The sequence below is a fragment of the Jaculus jaculus genome, chromosome 5 (genome assembly GCF_020740685.1).
Source record: "Jaculus jaculus isolate mJacJac1 chromosome 5, mJacJac1.mat.Y.cur, whole genome shotgun sequence".
In the NCBI taxonomy this organism is placed as follows: Eukaryota; Metazoa; Chordata; class Mammalia; order Rodentia; family Dipodidae; genus Jaculus; species Jaculus jaculus.
The window spans coordinates 54,500,722-54,517,133 of record NC_059106.1 but is presented as its reverse complement, the minus strand read 5'-3'; the positions used below and the strand labels follow the sequence as shown (position 1 = coordinate 54,517,133).

The window sequence follows — 16,412 nt, the reverse complement described above, 5'->3', positions numbered from 1 at the left end:
CCTTGTTTGATTGTTGTGTGGTTTGAGTTGGAAGGATTAAATTGGAACTGTCTAGAAAACCAAATAGAGTACAATATGCCTTTGAAATTTCCTACTCATAAAATAGCTGAACTCCCAGTCACTTTCTGTTTTTATTTTAGTTATAATTCATGTAGTATAATTTCTCTTGACAGAATTAATCAGGTTGTAAATGTGTCCTCTGGCATCTAGGATGTGGAAACAATGACACTTTATTGCTTTTCTTACTCTGATCTTCATTTTATTGTTCTTTTTTTATTGTAGTTGCAATCACTGTGGCCGAGAGTCCAAGCTCTTATCAAAGTTCTATGAACTTGAGTTAAATATCCAAGGCCACAAGCAGCTAACAGATTGTATCTCAGAATTTTTGAAGGTATGCACGTATGTACATGATTCTTCTGCCTAGTGATGCTTTAGTGATGTTATAAATGACTCTTTGTTTGTTTGGTGTGTATGGTACATGTATACACATGTTTATGTAGGTGAGCACCCTGCATACCCATGTGCAGAGGCCTGAAGAGGATGTTGGTGTCCTCTGTTGCTCTTCAGCCTTATATCCTTGAGACAGAATTACTCACTGAACTTGGTATCCTTTGGGGGGGGGTTGGGGTTGAACTGGTTGACACATGAGCCCTAGTGATGCCCCTTTAGCACTGGGGTTGGAGGCATGTAAGTGCTAGAGATGGAAGTCAGGTCTTCATGCACATGCAACAAATGCTCCTTCACCAGACCATTTTCCTGCCCCTTGAATGGTATTTTGATTAATAAATAGATCCATGATAAGAGATTTCTCCATGTAAGAAGTATTGGTTTAAGAATCCAAAAGAAACTTTATAAAATTTCAAAGCAGCTTGTATCTAAGAGCATGTTTTGGTTTCATATGCTTTGTTATCTGCAAAATTATGAATGTGTATGGTTGCAAGCATGACAATATGTAGGAAAATCTGGGACTGGAAAGAGGACTCAGTGGTTAAAGGCACTAAATCCCCATGGCCCACATTCAGTATCCCATTACACAACTAAAACCATATGCACAGTGATGCATATGTCGAGTTCTTTTGCAGTGACAGGAGTCCTAATTTGTCTATTTTTTCTTTCTCAAATAAATCTTTTTTTAAAAAATTTATTTTTATTCATATATAAGAGAGAGAGAAAATGGGCATGTCAGAGCATCCAGCCACTGCAAATGGACTCTAGACACGTGGGTCACCTTTTGCATCTGGCTTACATGGGTCATGGGGAATTGAACCTGGGTCCTTTGGCTTTGCAGGCAAGTGCCTTAATTGCTAAGTCATCTCTCCAGCCTCCCCCCCCCCCTTTTTTTTTTTTTTTTAGCACAGGCTGACCTGGAATTAGCTATGTAGTCTCAGGGTGGCCTTGAACTCATGGTGGTTTTTCTGCCTCTGCTTCCTGAATATGTGCTGGGACTATGGGACTAAAGGTGTGCACCACCATGCCCAGCCTGAAATAAATCTTCTTTAAAATAGAAGGTCTGGGCTGTGTTACCATAAAGTCCATTTCCTTTGCCACACAAGAACTAGACTACATTAAATACAGATATTTGCAACCTCAGTGTGGGCATTCTTCAGTCTCAACCTTGTAATTCTACTTTGTGCACATTTAGATTTGTATGGAGAATATGGAAGTGGTTCCCTTTCACTCTTGGCGGAAACCTCTGAGAGGAAACCTTTGTTATCAGCTAAGAACAGACTAAGCATACCAGAGAAGTTTATTATATAACTTCCTGTTATAAAGTATTTTTGTGCTTTCACAGTATTCTAAAGCATGCATGAACATGCCTGAAATGACAGCCATCTATTCCTTTTATTCAGCTAAACACTTCTCAAGAGCTTACTTTGTTCCCAAGCTCTGCTTCAGTTGTTGGGAGAGAATATTGAACAAACAAAAATAATCTGCCTTGATGGAGCTTAAAGTGCATTGGTTTGGGTCCTGGGAAAATATAAGTCAACCACAGTACATTATTTTGAGAAGAATAAAACAGGATGGAGGCTAGTGAGGGAGGGATGGACAAAATGACAAGTCCCAGGGTTGTTGTGATTTGAAATGAAAATAATCACAAGTGAAAGGATAAGCCGGGTGAGAAATCTCGGCTGCTGGAGCAGAGAACAGGGCTGGGATGGGATGGTGCCTGTGATTTGGGAACAGGAGGGCCGCCTTCTTGTGACTTCTCACCATGAGCAAAGGGAGAGTGAGAAAACTAGGCAGAGGCCTAGTCAGAAGAGAGACTTCTGCTCTGAGATCAAAGGGCCACTGGAGTTACAAGCACAGGAGCATATTTCCACAGGATACCTGTAGGTGCTGTCTTGATAAAAGGTTGAAGGGTGTCTGTAGTACAGACAGGATGCATGGTTGCCTGGGATGGGGGTTAACTGCAGAGGTAATGAGTAGTGTTTGGTTTATATTTTTCTCTTCTTGCTTTTTGAGGCTGACCTAGAACTCCTTAATTCAAGTTAACCTTAAACTCATGACAATGTGCTCCTACCTCAGCCCCCAATTTAATTTTTTTTGGGGGGGGTTGATTTTTTTCAAGGTAAGGTCTCACTGTAGCTCAGGCTGTCCTGGAATTCTCTATGTAGTCTCAGGGTGGCCTCGAACTTATGGTAATTCTCCTACCTCTGCCTCCTGAGTGCTGGATTAAAGGCGTGAGCCACCATGCCTGGCAGCCTAATTTAATTATTTTTAATAACATTCTACTATTGAGAACTTTTAGTATATAAACAATATCATAATTTGATTGTATTTCCATCCCATTACCCTCTTTTGTGCCTCCTTCCCAATTTCCATTCCACTGAGGACCCTCTTAACAAGTAGTTCCTTCCTATTTATTTACTTACTTACTTACTTACTTACTTGAGAGAGAGACACACAGAGAGAGGGAGAATGGACGCGCCAAGGCCTTCAGCCACTGCAAATGAACTCCAGACACATATACCACCTTGTGTATCTGGCGTACGTGGGCCCTGGGGAGTTGAACAGTGGTTGTTTGGCTGTGCAGGCAAGCACCTTAACCAATAAGCCATCTCTCCAGCTCCCCTTCCTTTTTTTGATGTCTCATTTCATTTTTTTTTGTCTTCCTCCATCTTCCATGTCAAAATAATGATTGGGGGGGAGGGGCTTGCGCTGGAGTGATGGTCTAGTGGTTAAGGTGCTTGCCTATGAAACCTAAGGACTCAGGTTTGGCTCCCTAGAACCCGTGTAAGCCAGATGTATATGGTGGTGCATGTGCCTGGAGTTCATTTGCAGTGGCTAGAGGCCAGAGGCCCTGATGCATACATATTCATATTCTCTCTTTCTTCCCCTCATCTCTTGTAAATACATCAATAAAAAGACATAGAAATTGAAAAAAAAATTGGTGGGTGCAGAACACTGCAGGTCTTGGGAGTGCCAGCAACCACATGGTGCATGTCAGGGGGAAGCTGTTTTTTTCCCCCCATTCCTTCCCTCCCTCCCTCCCCACAATGTGCCCTGATCATAATCCCCTCCCACATTCCTAGCATTAATTTTAAATATCATTGTATATAAATTGATAATGTCCACTAATCATTGCCTGTTAATCCTATTTGGTTATTTATAGTGGCTTGGTTTTTTTTTTAATTTATTTTGTTTATTTAAGAGCGACAGAGAGAGAGAGAGAGAGAATGGGCACGCCAGGGCTTCCAGCCACTGCAAACAAACTCCAGATGTGTGCGCCCCCTTGTGCATCTGGCTAAGTGAGTCCTGGGAAATCGAGCCTCAAGCCATGGTCTTTAGGCTTCATAGGCAAGCACTTAACTGCTAAGCCATCTCTCCAGCCCATGGCTTGGTTTTTAAAAATGTTTTAATTTGTTCATTCATTCATGATAGAAAGAAAGAGGCTGATAGAGCATGGGCACACCATGGCCTCTCTAGCCACTGAAAACTCCAGATGTATGGGCCATCTTGTGCATCCAGCTTTACATGGATACTGGGGAATCGAAGCTGGGTCCTTTGATTTTGCAGGCAGGCACCTTAACCTACTAAGCCATCTCATCAGCCCTTGATTTTAAACATTGAAATGGGAACTATGGACTAAAATCATCCCTTACATCAGAGGTCTTATTGTTAGCTTTAAATCCTCCCATCACCTTTGACTTTTATTATTAGTTTTGTATTATTGAGGTAGGGTCTCGCTCTAGCTCAGGTTGACCTGGAATTTGCTGTGTAATCTCGGGGTGGCCTTGAACTCATGGCAGTCCTCCTACCTCTGCCTCTCAAGTGCTGAGATTAAAGGTGTGTGCCACCATAGCCCGCTTCCCTTTAACTTTTATAAACTCATTTTCTTTATCCTTGATCAGGAAGAAAAATTAGAAGGAGACAACCGATACTTTTGTGAGAATTGTCAAAGCAAACAGAATGCCACCAGAAAGATTCGACTTCTGAGCCTTCCTTGCACTCTAAACTTGCAGCTAATGCGTTTTGTCTTCGACAGGTAAATAAATAACCACGTAGTAAGCTGTCTTATTCATTGTGGTTCATCACAGATAGATGATAATGTCATTTAATGTAATTTATAATTTGTAGGGCCTGCGTTTCCAAGGTTGAGATAACTTGGTGATATATCAAGTACATTTTTCTTACTTTTCATATTGGTAGGCCTAAAAGTGGGCAGTTCTTTGTATGCCTTATAAGTTCTGTGGGGAAGAACAGAGGTAGCATTCCCATGTCAGTGGAATTTCTCTTTTGTTGTTTACTGAGGCAAAGACTCACCGGCTGCTTTTGAAGTCCTGGTGATTCACCCACCACAGCCTCCTGAGTGCTGGAATTACAAGCATGAGCTACAAAATATAACATAACACTGTAGATTTTACAAAGGTCAAGATTGAGCCTTTGATTTTTAAAATGTCGTTATCTCAAGGTCATACAGTAAAATTCGTAAGCTAAGTATCAGTGAGAGCTGCAAAAGCCATGTACATACTTTGTTTATTTAATTTTGATTTTTCAAATTGGGGTCTCACTGTAGCTCGTGCTGACCTGGAATTCACTGTGTAGTCTCAGGGAGGCCTCAGTCTCTTGGCGATCCTCCTACCTATGCATCCCGGCTGCCGAGATTAAAGGTGTGCACCACCATGCCTGGATTATTTTTTTTGTTGTTTTTATTTGTTTGTTTTTTAGAGAGAGAGAATTGGCATGCCAGGCCCTCTGCCACTGAAGTTGAACTCCAGATGCTTGTACCACCTAGTGGGCGTGTGCAACCTTGCACTTGTCTCACCTTTGTGTGTCTGACTTACATAGAATCTGGAGAGTTGAACTCGGATGGATCCTTAGGTTTTGCAGGCAGGCACCTTAACCACTAAGCCATCTCTCCAGTCCTTGATTTATTTAAAAAAATATTTAGGGCTTGGAGGGATGGCTTAGCAGTTAAGGCGTCTGCCTGCAAAGCCAAAGGACCCAGGTTCGAATCTCCAGGACACATATTAGCCAGATGCACAAAGGGGCACATGTGTCTGGAGTTTGTTTACAGTGGCTGGAAGCCCTGGATTGCCCATCCTCTCTCTCCTCTTTCTCTGTCAAAAAATAAATAAAAATAAAGTATTAAAAAAAAAAAAGAAATGCATGTTATTTCCTACCAACCGCAAATTTGTGAAAAACCAATAAAGCTTGAAAAAAAATTTTATTTATTAGAGCTAGAATGAATAGGTACGCCAAGGCTTTCAGCCATTGTAAATGTGCCAATTTGTGTTTAGTGTCTGGCTTTATATGGGTACTGGAGAATTAAACCTAGGCTTTGCAAGCAAGTGCCTTTAACCACCAAGCCATCTCTGCAGTCCTATATTTTACATATTTTTAAAAAAATTTTTTTTGTTCATTATTTTTATTTATTTATTTGAGAGCGACAGACATAGAGAGAAAGACAGATAGAGGGAGAGAGAGAGAATGGGCGCGCCAGGGCTTCCAGCCACTGCAAATGAACTCCAGACGTGTGCGCCCCCTTGTGCATCTGGCTAACGTGGGACCTGGGGAACCGAGCCTCGAACCGGGGTCCTTTGGCTTCACAGGCAAGCGCTTAACCGCTAAGCCATCTCTCCAGCCCTATTTTACATATTTTTAATTCCTTCATTTCTTTTTTTTGTTTTTAAGGTAGGATTTCTCCCTCTCTAGTCCAGGCTGACCTGGAATTCACTATGTAATTTCTGGGTGACCTTGAATTCACACCAATCCTCCTACCTTTGCCTCCTCAGTTCTGAGATTAAAGTTGTGTGCCACCACAACCAGCTTTTTTAATTAAAAAAACTTAATTGTAAACAGAGGGGGGTTAGGGAGAGAGTAAATGAGAACATAGGCACGTTGGGGCCTGTAGCCATTACAGACGAACTCCAGATGCACGCTGTGCTTTGAGCAGCTGATGTCATATCCATGGGTATTGGGTAATCAAACCTAGGTGGTTAAGCTTTGCAGGCAAGCACCTTCAGTGCTGAGCTATCTCATCAGCACGTATTTTATATTTTAAAATGCTTTTTGCTATTCTTATTTATCTGAGACAGAGAGAGGGAGAGTGATGGAGAGTGAGAATGCATGTGTCAGGGCCTCTAGCCACTACAAATGAACTCTAGACGCATGTGCCACCTCGTGCATCTGGCTTACATGGAACCTAGAGAATTAAACCCGGGTCCTTAGGCTTTGCAGGAAAGTGCCTTAACCGCTAAGCCATCTCTCCGGCCCTAAAATATTTTTGTTTATCTATTTGAGAGAGGCAGAGTGAGTATGGGTGTGCCAGGGCCTCTTGCTGCTACAAACGAACTCCAGACTTGTGTGTACTTCATGCATCTGGCCTTATAAAGACAGCTGCACAAAGTGGCATATGTATCTGGAGTTTGTTTGCAGTGGTTAGAGGCCCTGGCATGCCCATTCCTTCTCTCTCATTCTTAGTTAATTACTCTCCATCCCTTTCTCTGCTAGCAAATAAATACATTTTTAAAATATTTATTTTATTTTTTTATTTGAGAGAAAGAGATAGAGAGAATGGTGCTTTGGGCTTTGAGCTGCTGCAAATGAACTCCATATGCATGTGCCACCTTGTCCACCTGATTTATGTGGGTACTGGGAAATGGAACCTGGGTCCTTTGGCTTTGCGGGCAAATGCCTTAACCATTTAGCCATCTCTCCAGTCCTCAAATAAAATATTTTTTAAAAATCCATAATGGATTTAATTCCTTGATAATTTGTTTATCAAGGTAAGGTCTTGCTCTAGCCCAGGCTGACCTGGAATTCACTGTAGTTTCAGGGTGACCTTGAACTCACAGTGTCCTCCTCCTACTGCCTCTGGAGTGCTGGAATTAAGGGTGTGTGCCACCATCCTTGGTTCCAATTCCATGATATTTTGTATGATCAGATATCTTGAGTTAATAGTTTAGTCATTATGATACCCCCTCTTCATGGAATGCAACTTTTGTCTTATAATGAAGAGCAAGGCAGATCAGCCCTTACACTTGTGCCTGAAATCTACTCCTAGTATCAGTACATTGGGTTTTTAACTTGTTTGCCTGTATATATAGATTTCTAGGTGAATTTTAGCCACTATAGCATTGGTTACAGTAGACTATAGAAGCTATACGTTGTTTATCCTGGTTGTTTTGATGATCACATTGTAACTTTCTTCTTGGCTAGGCAAACTGGACATAAGAAGAAGCTGAACACCTACATTGGCTTCTCAGAAAGTTTGGATATGGAGCCTTATGTGGAACACAAAGGTAATGTTTTCACCGATCAGTAAAAGTTATTCCTGGAGACTGACATGTAGTGAGCACAGTTGCAGTTGCTTGGTCATTGCATTTGCAAATGCAGGGCACAAAGGCTGACTTGTTTTTGAATGAGAGAGAGAGAGAGAGAGAGAGAGAGAGAGAGAGAGAGAGAGAGAGAAAATTGGTATGCTAGAGCCTTGTAGCCACTGCAGTCGAACTCTAGGCTTGTGTGCCACCTTATGCACATTTGTGACCTTGTAATTGTGTCACCTTGTGTGTCTGGCTTATGTGGGGCCTGGGGAAGCAAACAGGTCCTTAGGTTTTGCTTCACTTCAAATAGTAAGCCTGTGAAAGCTGACTGTAATTAATAACATAATATGTTACAAAACAGCCCCTGGCATGGTGGCACATGCCTTTAATCCAAGAGTCAGAGGTAGGAGCGTCTATGTGAGTTTGAGGCCAGCCTAAGACCAGTTCTGTTACAGTCCATGTGAGAGAATTGCAAACCACCATGCTTTCGTTTGTGTGTGTGTGTGTGTGTGTGTGTGTGTATGTATGTATGTTTTTCAAGGTAGGGTTTCTTTCTAGATTAGGCTGACCTAGAATTCTCTATGTAGTCTCAGGGTGGCCTTGAACTGATTGCAATACTATCTCTGCCTCCCAAGTGCTGGGATTAAAGGCATGTGCCACCACCTCGCTTCTTTTAGAGAGAGAATTGGCATGCCAGAGCCTCAGCCACTACAATCAAACTCCTGACGCTTGGGCCACCTAGTGACATGTGTGACCTTGTGCTTGCCTCACCTTTGTGTGTCTGGTTTATGTTGAATCTGGAGAGTTGAGCATGGGTCCTTAGGCTTCGCAGGCAAGTGTCTTAACCACTAAGCCATCTCTGCAGCCCCCACCACATTCTCTCTCTCTTGATCAGGCTGTTATCTAACTGTAACTTGTTTGATATTTCTTCGGGATTTTAAAGCTACCACAGTTTATTTCTATTTTTATTTATTTGAGAGAGAGAGAGACAAGAAAAGGGAAGAGGGGAGGGAAAGACAATAGCCGTGCCTGGGCCTGTAGCCACTGCAGATGAACTCCAGATGCATGTGCCACCTTGGGCATCTGGCTTATGTGGGTCGTGGAGAATTGAACCTAGGTTTTTTGGCTTTGCAGGCAAGCGCCTTAATCTCCAGGCCATTTGTTCTGCCCATGCTACCACAATTTTTCAGTTAATGGGTATAATTAATTGACGAGTTAGATTATGTACAGGAATGACAATGTGGTAAGAAAAAGTTTTAAAGATATTTATTTGAGAAAGAAAGAGGCAGACATGCATACAGAGAGAGAGGGAGAGAGAGAATATGAGTACGGGTGCACCAGGACCTCCTGCCATTGCAAATGAACTCCAAGTGCTGGGAGTACAGATGTGGCTTCCACTTCTTTTTTTCTTTTAAATTTAATTAATTAATTTGCAAGAGAACAGAAAGAATGGACACATCAGGGCCTCCAGTGGCTGCAGGTGAACTCCAGATGTATGTATTACTTTGTGCATCTGGCATTATGTGGGTACTGGGGTATCCAGCTTAGGTTGTTAGGCTTTGCAGGCAAGCACCTTAACTGCTGAACTATCTCTCCACCTCATTCACTTACTTCTTTATATTTAGTAAATTCCATACCAGGTGACTACTGTCACAAAGCAATCCAAACACAGAACAAGAAATATACAATCTTAAATTTTGGAAAAGTCTTCCAAAAAGCTTAAGCCTAAAGTAGTAATTATTATGAAGGGTGAAAGTTCTAGAAGAAATAATTTATTCTAGTATACTTTATTAAAATTTAGAAAATGAGGGCTGGAGAGATGGCTTAGCAGTTAAGGCACTTGCTTGTAAAACCAAAGGATCTAGGACCCACATTAAGCCAGGTGCACAAGGTGGCACATGCATCTGGTGTTTATTTGCAGTGGCTGGAAGGCCCTAGCATGCCCACTCTCTTTCTCTTTCTGTCTCCCAAATAAATAAAAGTTAAAAGAATAAAAAATTAGAAAATGAAATATTAATATTCATTAATCACTAATATATAATTTCTCAGGCTTAATTTTTTTTCTTTATTTGAGAGAGAGAGAGACAGAAATAGGCAGTTAGTGAGAAAGAGAGAGAGGGAGGGAGAGAGAGAAAGATAATGTGACCGCCAAGTCCTCCAGCCACTACAAATGAACTCCCGATGCATGTGCCACCTTGTGCATCTGGCTTACATGAGTCCTGGAGAGTTGAACCTGAGTCCTTTGGCTTTTCAGGTAAGCCCCTTAACCCCTAAGCCATCTCTCCAGCCCTTCTCAGGTCCCCCCCCCCTCAAGGTAGGGTTTCACTTTAGCCCAGGCTGACCTGGAATTCATTCTGTAGTCTCAGAATGGCCTCAAACTAATGGTGATCCTCCTACTCTGCCTCTGATTTGCTGGGATTAAAGGCCCTTGCCTCTACACCCAACTCTCAATTTTTTTATATAGCCCAGTTTTGCCTCAGACTTGCTATATGTGTAGCCTTTGGTAGTCTTGAACTCATAATGATCTTTTCCCTATGGGGGTTATAGGAGTTCACCACTTCATTTTGTCTCTAGGTGAGGTGTTTGGGGTTCTCTCAGGTGAATAAAGAATTGTAGTCAGCGAGTGCATGCATCTTTAAATCCAGCACTCAGGAGGCTGAGGTAGGAGGATCACTGTGAGTTATATGACTCACTGAGACTACATAGTGAATTCCAGGTGAGCCTGCGCTAAAGCAACAACTTATCTTGGTGTCCAGCCACCGCCCCCCCCCCCCCAAAAAAAAAGAATTGTAGTCAAAGATGTTTGTGTTCCTGCTGTAGGAAATGCTGTAAGGGAATACTTGTTTCACCACTTTCTTTTTTCCTTTCAGGTGGGTCCTATGTGTACGAGCTCAGTGCAGTCCTCATCCACAGAGGAGTAAGTGCTTATTCCGGCCACTACATTGCCCATGTGAAAGACCCACAGTCTGGTGAATGGTATAAGTTTAATGATGAAGACATAGAAAAGATGGAAGGGAAGAAATTACAACTGGGGATTGAGGAAGATCTAGGTAAAACCTTTAAGTTGTGAGTGCCCTTTTAAAATATAATTTTTTTTTTACTGATAATATTTGTGATAAATTGTTAACTTTATCATGTATACTTAACATCATTGGACATCTTTGTTTATCACTGCCTCCTTTAGAAAACAAATAAACATATTTTGGGCTGGGGAGATGGTGTTGCAGTCAGGTGTGCATTGCTGGCAGAAATCACCTGCTGCTTGTGGTTGGTTTATTTTGACCTATATACTCCAGGGGACGCTCCATGATGGCAAGGAAAAACAATAGCATGAGCAGATGGTGGACATTACCCCCTGGCCAACATAAGGTGGACAGTAGCAACAGGAGAGTCAGCCAAGCACTGGCATGGGGAAACTGGCTATAACACCCATAAGCCTGCTCCCCAACAATACACTGCCTTCAGGAGGTGTTAATTCCTAAATCTCCATCAGCTGGGAACCTAGCATTAAGAACACCTAAGTTTATGGGGGCCACCAAAATCAAAGCACCACAGATGGCTTAGTGGTTAAGGTACTTGCCTGCAAAGTTAAAGGACCCAGATTCAATTCTCCAGGCCCCACGTTTGGGAGATGCATATGGTGTTGCATCTGGAGCTCATTTGCAGCAGCTGAAGGCCCTGGCGTGCCTATTCTCTCCCCTCCCTCTATCTTTATCTTTGTCAAATAAATATAAAATTATGTGTATATATATACATATCCATCCCCCATAGCGCTCACTCTAGCCCAGGCAGACCTGGAATTCAGTATGTAGTCTCAGGGTGGCCTCGAACTCATGGTGATCCTCCTACCTCTGCCTCCCAAGTGCTGGGATTAAAGGCATGTGCCACCATGCCAGGCTTAAAAAATATTTTTGAGGGCTAGGCTTAGTGGTTAAGGCCTTTGCCTGCAAAGCCAAAGGACCCAGGTTCAATTCCCCAGGACTCATATTAGCCAGATGCACAAGGTGGCACATGCATCTGGAGTTCATTTGCAGTGGCTGGAGGCCCTGGCGTGTCCACTCTTTCTCTTTTTCTCTTTCTCTCTCTCCCCCTTCCTCTCTCCCTCTTTCTCTGTCAAATAAATAAATAATTTTTTGAAAAACGAGAGTCCATCCTGTTAGGTATACCTCCTAAAAGTCTCACATCTTCCTGCAAGTGGCCCTGGCTGAGAATTAGCATTCAAAACACAAGCTTATGGTGGTAGGGGAACACTTAGTTTCAAACTATAGCACAGATTTTTGATAATCTTTCACTTGTTATACTGACACAACACTAAAAATTGTAATACAGCTTTTTAACACTGGGGATATAGCTCAATTGCAAGTATTTGCCTATAATAAGTAAATATATATGTATATATTAATTTTTAGTAGGAACAATATTGAAATGTAACATCATCATCATCATCATCATCATTATTATTATTATTATTATTATTTGGTTTTTCTAGGTAGAGTCTTGCTCTAGTTGAGTCTGACCTGGAATTCACTATGTAGTCTTAGGGTGGCCTCTAACTCATGGCAATCCTCCTATCTCTGCTTCCCAAGTGCTTGAATTAAAGGTGTGCACCACCACGTGCAACTGAAACTATAACTGTAAAATTGAGAATGATTGTGTTGGTTTTACTGCAGTTCTCTCTTTTGGGCTCTTTTTAGATTTTGTTTTTATATTTTTGGGTTTTCTTGAGCTAGGCTGTCACTCTAGCTGAGGCTGACTTGGAATTCACTTTGTAGTCTCAGGGTGGCTTTGAACTCATGGTGATTCTCCTCTTTCTGCCTCCTGAGTGCTGGGATTAAAGGCATGTGCCACCAAGCCTGTCATGTTTTTACATTTTATTTGAGAGAGTGAAAGAGGCAGATAGGGGTAGGGGGACATACCAGGGTCTTTAGTTACTGCAAGCAAATTCTAGATGCATGTACCACCTTGTGCATCTGACTTTGCATGGGTACTGGGGAATGAAACCTGGGTCCTTTGGCTTTGCAGGCTAAGCGCCTTAACTGCAAAGCCATCTCCTTAGCCCTGGTTTTGTTTTTGAGGCAGAGTCTTGCTCTAGCCCAGGCTGGCGTTGAACTCACAGTGGATCCTTCTATTTCTGCCTCCCAAGTGCGGGGTTTAAAGGCCTGCACCACCATGTGTGGTCTTACTTGAGTTGTTTTTACTTTATTTTCCATCAAGTTTTTATTTATTTATTTATTTGAGAGAGAAAGTGTGATAATATGGGCATGCCAGGGCCTATTGCCACCGCAAACAAACTCCAGACAAGTGCACCAGTTTGTACATCTGTCTTTATGTCAGTATTGGGGACTGGAACCTGGGCCATCAGGCTTTGCAAGCAAAGCCCTTTAATTGCTAAGCGATCTCTCCTGCCCTTTCCTTGAGTTCTTTACATTGAAGTTTCAGAATCATAGGCTTAAATGTCTTGTTAAGGTTGTTCCGTCTGTCTTGTACATGTGGCTATTATTCAGTTTTAGGAGGACTGAAGCGAATTTCACTTCCATCAATACTCCAGATTTTTGTGGGGGGTTCAACAAGTTTTATTGTATAGGAATCAAAATTATAGCAAAGACAGAAACAACAGACTGACTTATTCATAAGACAGAATAGTATCCAATTGGGAATGAGTAAACGCTTCTGAGTAGAGACTCATATGAGGCTGGATTCTAGGGTTCAAGTATGCTGGGGCTGCTTATACCTGTGATTGAAAGTGTCCCCAACTCATTGATTGCCTACTGAAAGTTCAGCAGTAACTTACAATTCTGTTATAAACAAGGGTTGAAAGAACGGGTGAGTTTGATGGGGAAGCCAACCACAAAGAAGCGTTATAAGCAGCTGGCCATGACTCAACTTCACTAGAGGCTACTAGAGCCCAAGCCATCTTCAGTCAACTGTAGCCATTCACAATTCCCAGAAGTGGAGTTCCCCTTCAACATTACATCTACATCTACATCTTTCTACTTAAAAAAATAACAAAAAAACAAAACTATTTTTGTTTTTCTATTTGTGCAGTCAGGGCTGGATATATGGTTTAGTGGTTAAATAGGCTTGCTTTCAAAGCCTGCTGGCCTAGGTTTAATTCTTTAGCTACCTACTTGAAGCCAGACATTCATTCATTTGCAGTGAGTGGCAAGAATCTGTTGCATCCATATGTGATTACACGTGCACATGCACACACAAATACATAAACTAACCAAAAAAGAATATTCCAAGCCAGATGTGCCTACCGATTGAATTCCAGGTCTGGGCTAGAGCGAGACCCTACCTTGAAACAACCCCACTCCCCCCCAAAATATTCCTATTTGTGAAGTCAGTGGATAAGTGAGGTTTTTCTTTGTTCATTTGCTATTCCTCATCACTATTTTTCTTTAAGCCACTTGTCTTTATGGTGATTATTTATCTTTTTTCTTCCCCCACTGGAATCTGTCCGAGAGCACGCTCACCAGTATTCATAGCACCACAGGTCTGCCTAGCACATAACTGTCAGTCAGTAATTATAGAAAAATAAGTATTATGGGGGCTGGAAAGATAGCTCAGCACTTAAAGGCACATGTCTCCAAAGGTTGACAAGCCCAGTTGATTCTCCAGTACCTACGTAGAGCTAAATGCACAAAGTGGTGCATGCATCTTGAGTTTATTTGAAGCAGGTGGAGGCCCTGGTGTGCCCAGTTTTGGTATCTCTCTATCTCTTTATCCTTGTAAATAAATAAATTATTAAAATATTTTTAGAAAATATGGCCAGGCATGGTGGCACACACCTTTAATTCCCGCACTTGGGTGGCTGAGGTAGGAGGATTGCTGTGAGTTTGAGGTCAGCCTGTGAGTACATAGTGAATTACAGGTCAGCCTGGGCTAGAGTGAGACCCTACTTTGAACCCCCCCCCAAAAAAAAATATGCATTTAGAAATAGCTGTACAATTTTTCAAAAATGTAAAAGAAAGCACTCTTTGTTTTAATATTTTAAATCTTTGTTCTTGGGTGTATAATTTAGAAATCATTTTTTCTGGCCTCCCCCACCCCACAAAGAAAGCAAAGTATGGACAGTCTACTTAAATTGTCTTTAATTTCCTTACTCCAGCAGAACCTTCCAAGTCACAGACACGTAAGCCCAAGTGTGGCAAAGGAACTCACTGCTCTCGAAATGCGTACATGTTGGTGTATCGACTACAAACCCATGAGAAGCCTGGCATGGCAGTCCAGGTTCCAGGTAATTTCTTTTCCAGGATTACATCAGCCAGATGTCTTAGAATGCCATACTCTATCATTTCATTACGTTAGGTTTCTTAAATATGGTAGATGTTAGTGCAAGTAAATACTGGTCACAGATTTATAAAGTATTGAACTTCTGAACTGAAGGAGTTACAAGGACTATCCCCTTGCCTGTAACCCTGGGGAAAGACAAATTCAAAAGGCAAATAAGGAGTTTAGTTTTCTTTTCCTTCTTTCTTTTTAAGTATTCACACTGTTCATAAATACAGACAACATATCACGATCATACATGGTTTTCTTCAGTTTAAAGAGCCACATACCTCAGATCACCTGGTGCTCATCCATATTCTGTATCATCATCTATTCTGACTGGGACTTCCGATCCATTTCATGGTTCTGTATGTCTGGTGATGTTAAGGAAAAGTAGGTAGGGATCACCTAGCTCCATTTCAGTAGGTCAGTTTTTTTTCAAGGTAGGGTCTTGCTGTAGCCCAGGCTGACCTGGAATTCACTTGGTAGTCTCAGGATGGCTTGAACTCATGGCAGTCATCCTACCTCTGCCTTCGCCTCCCGGGGATTAAAGGTGCGCGCCACACACCCAGCTTCAGTGGGTCAGTTTTGTTTTAGTCTCCTCAGCCTGGTGGTAAAGCAGTGGGTTCTGCCAGCTACAGGATCAATCAGTAGTAGGAAGTTACCACAAAAGTATTAACCAGTACTTTATATATAGAAAGCACTGTGATTATCTTTGAAAATGAGGTGTTTTTTTTTTTTAATTTATTTATTGGTGACAGGTGCAGAGAGAGAGAGAGAGAGAGAGTGTGTGTGTGTGTGTGTGTGCGCGCGCACGCGCATGCGCACGTGCCGGAGTCTCTAGCCATTGCAAATGAACTTCAGATTTTAGATGCATGTGCCACAATGTGCATCTGGCTAACGTGGGACCTGGAGAATTGAGCCTGGGTTCTTAGGCTTTACAGGTGAGCACCTTAATCACTAAACCATCTCTCCAGCCCCCATTTTTTAAAAAAATAATTTATTGGGCACAGTGGAATCTCCCAGCTGCTGCAAACGAATACCAGATGCATGTGCCACTTTGTGCATCTGGCTTAAGTGGTCCTGGGGAATTGAACCTGAATCCTTAGGCTTTGCATGCAAATACCTTCTCTCCAGCCCAGTAATTTTTGTGTGTGTGTGTGTGTGTGTGTATTGTTGTTTGCTTTGTTTTTCAACATATGGTCTCATTCTAGCCTAGGCTGACCTGGAATTCACTGTGTAATCTCAGGGTGGACTTGAACTCACAGTGATCCTCCTACGTCTGCCTCCCGAGTGCTGGGATTAAAGATGAGCACCACCACACCTGGCTATAATTTGTTTTTTTCTTTCAAAGTTTATTTACTTGTTTTTATG

General features: G+C 42.0%; 1 protein-coding gene across 1 annotated transcript in view; it reads left to right on the top strand.

Annotated features, from left to right (window-relative positions):
* Usp48 (ubiquitin specific peptidase 48) overlaps positions 1-16,412 on the top strand; it is a 90,062-nt gene that overhangs the window by 15,005 nt on the left and 58,645 nt on the right. The window contains exons 2-6 of the mRNA XM_045149089.1: positions 283-391; positions 4,353-4,486; positions 7,663-7,745; positions 10,637-10,816; positions 14,881-15,006. Coding sequence (XP_045005024.1) covers positions 283-391; positions 4,353-4,486; positions 7,663-7,745; positions 10,637-10,816; positions 14,881-15,006 — 632 coding nt within the window. The remainder of the gene's footprint in view (positions 1-282; positions 392-4,352; positions 4,487-7,662; positions 7,746-10,636; positions 10,817-14,880; positions 15,007-16,412) is intronic.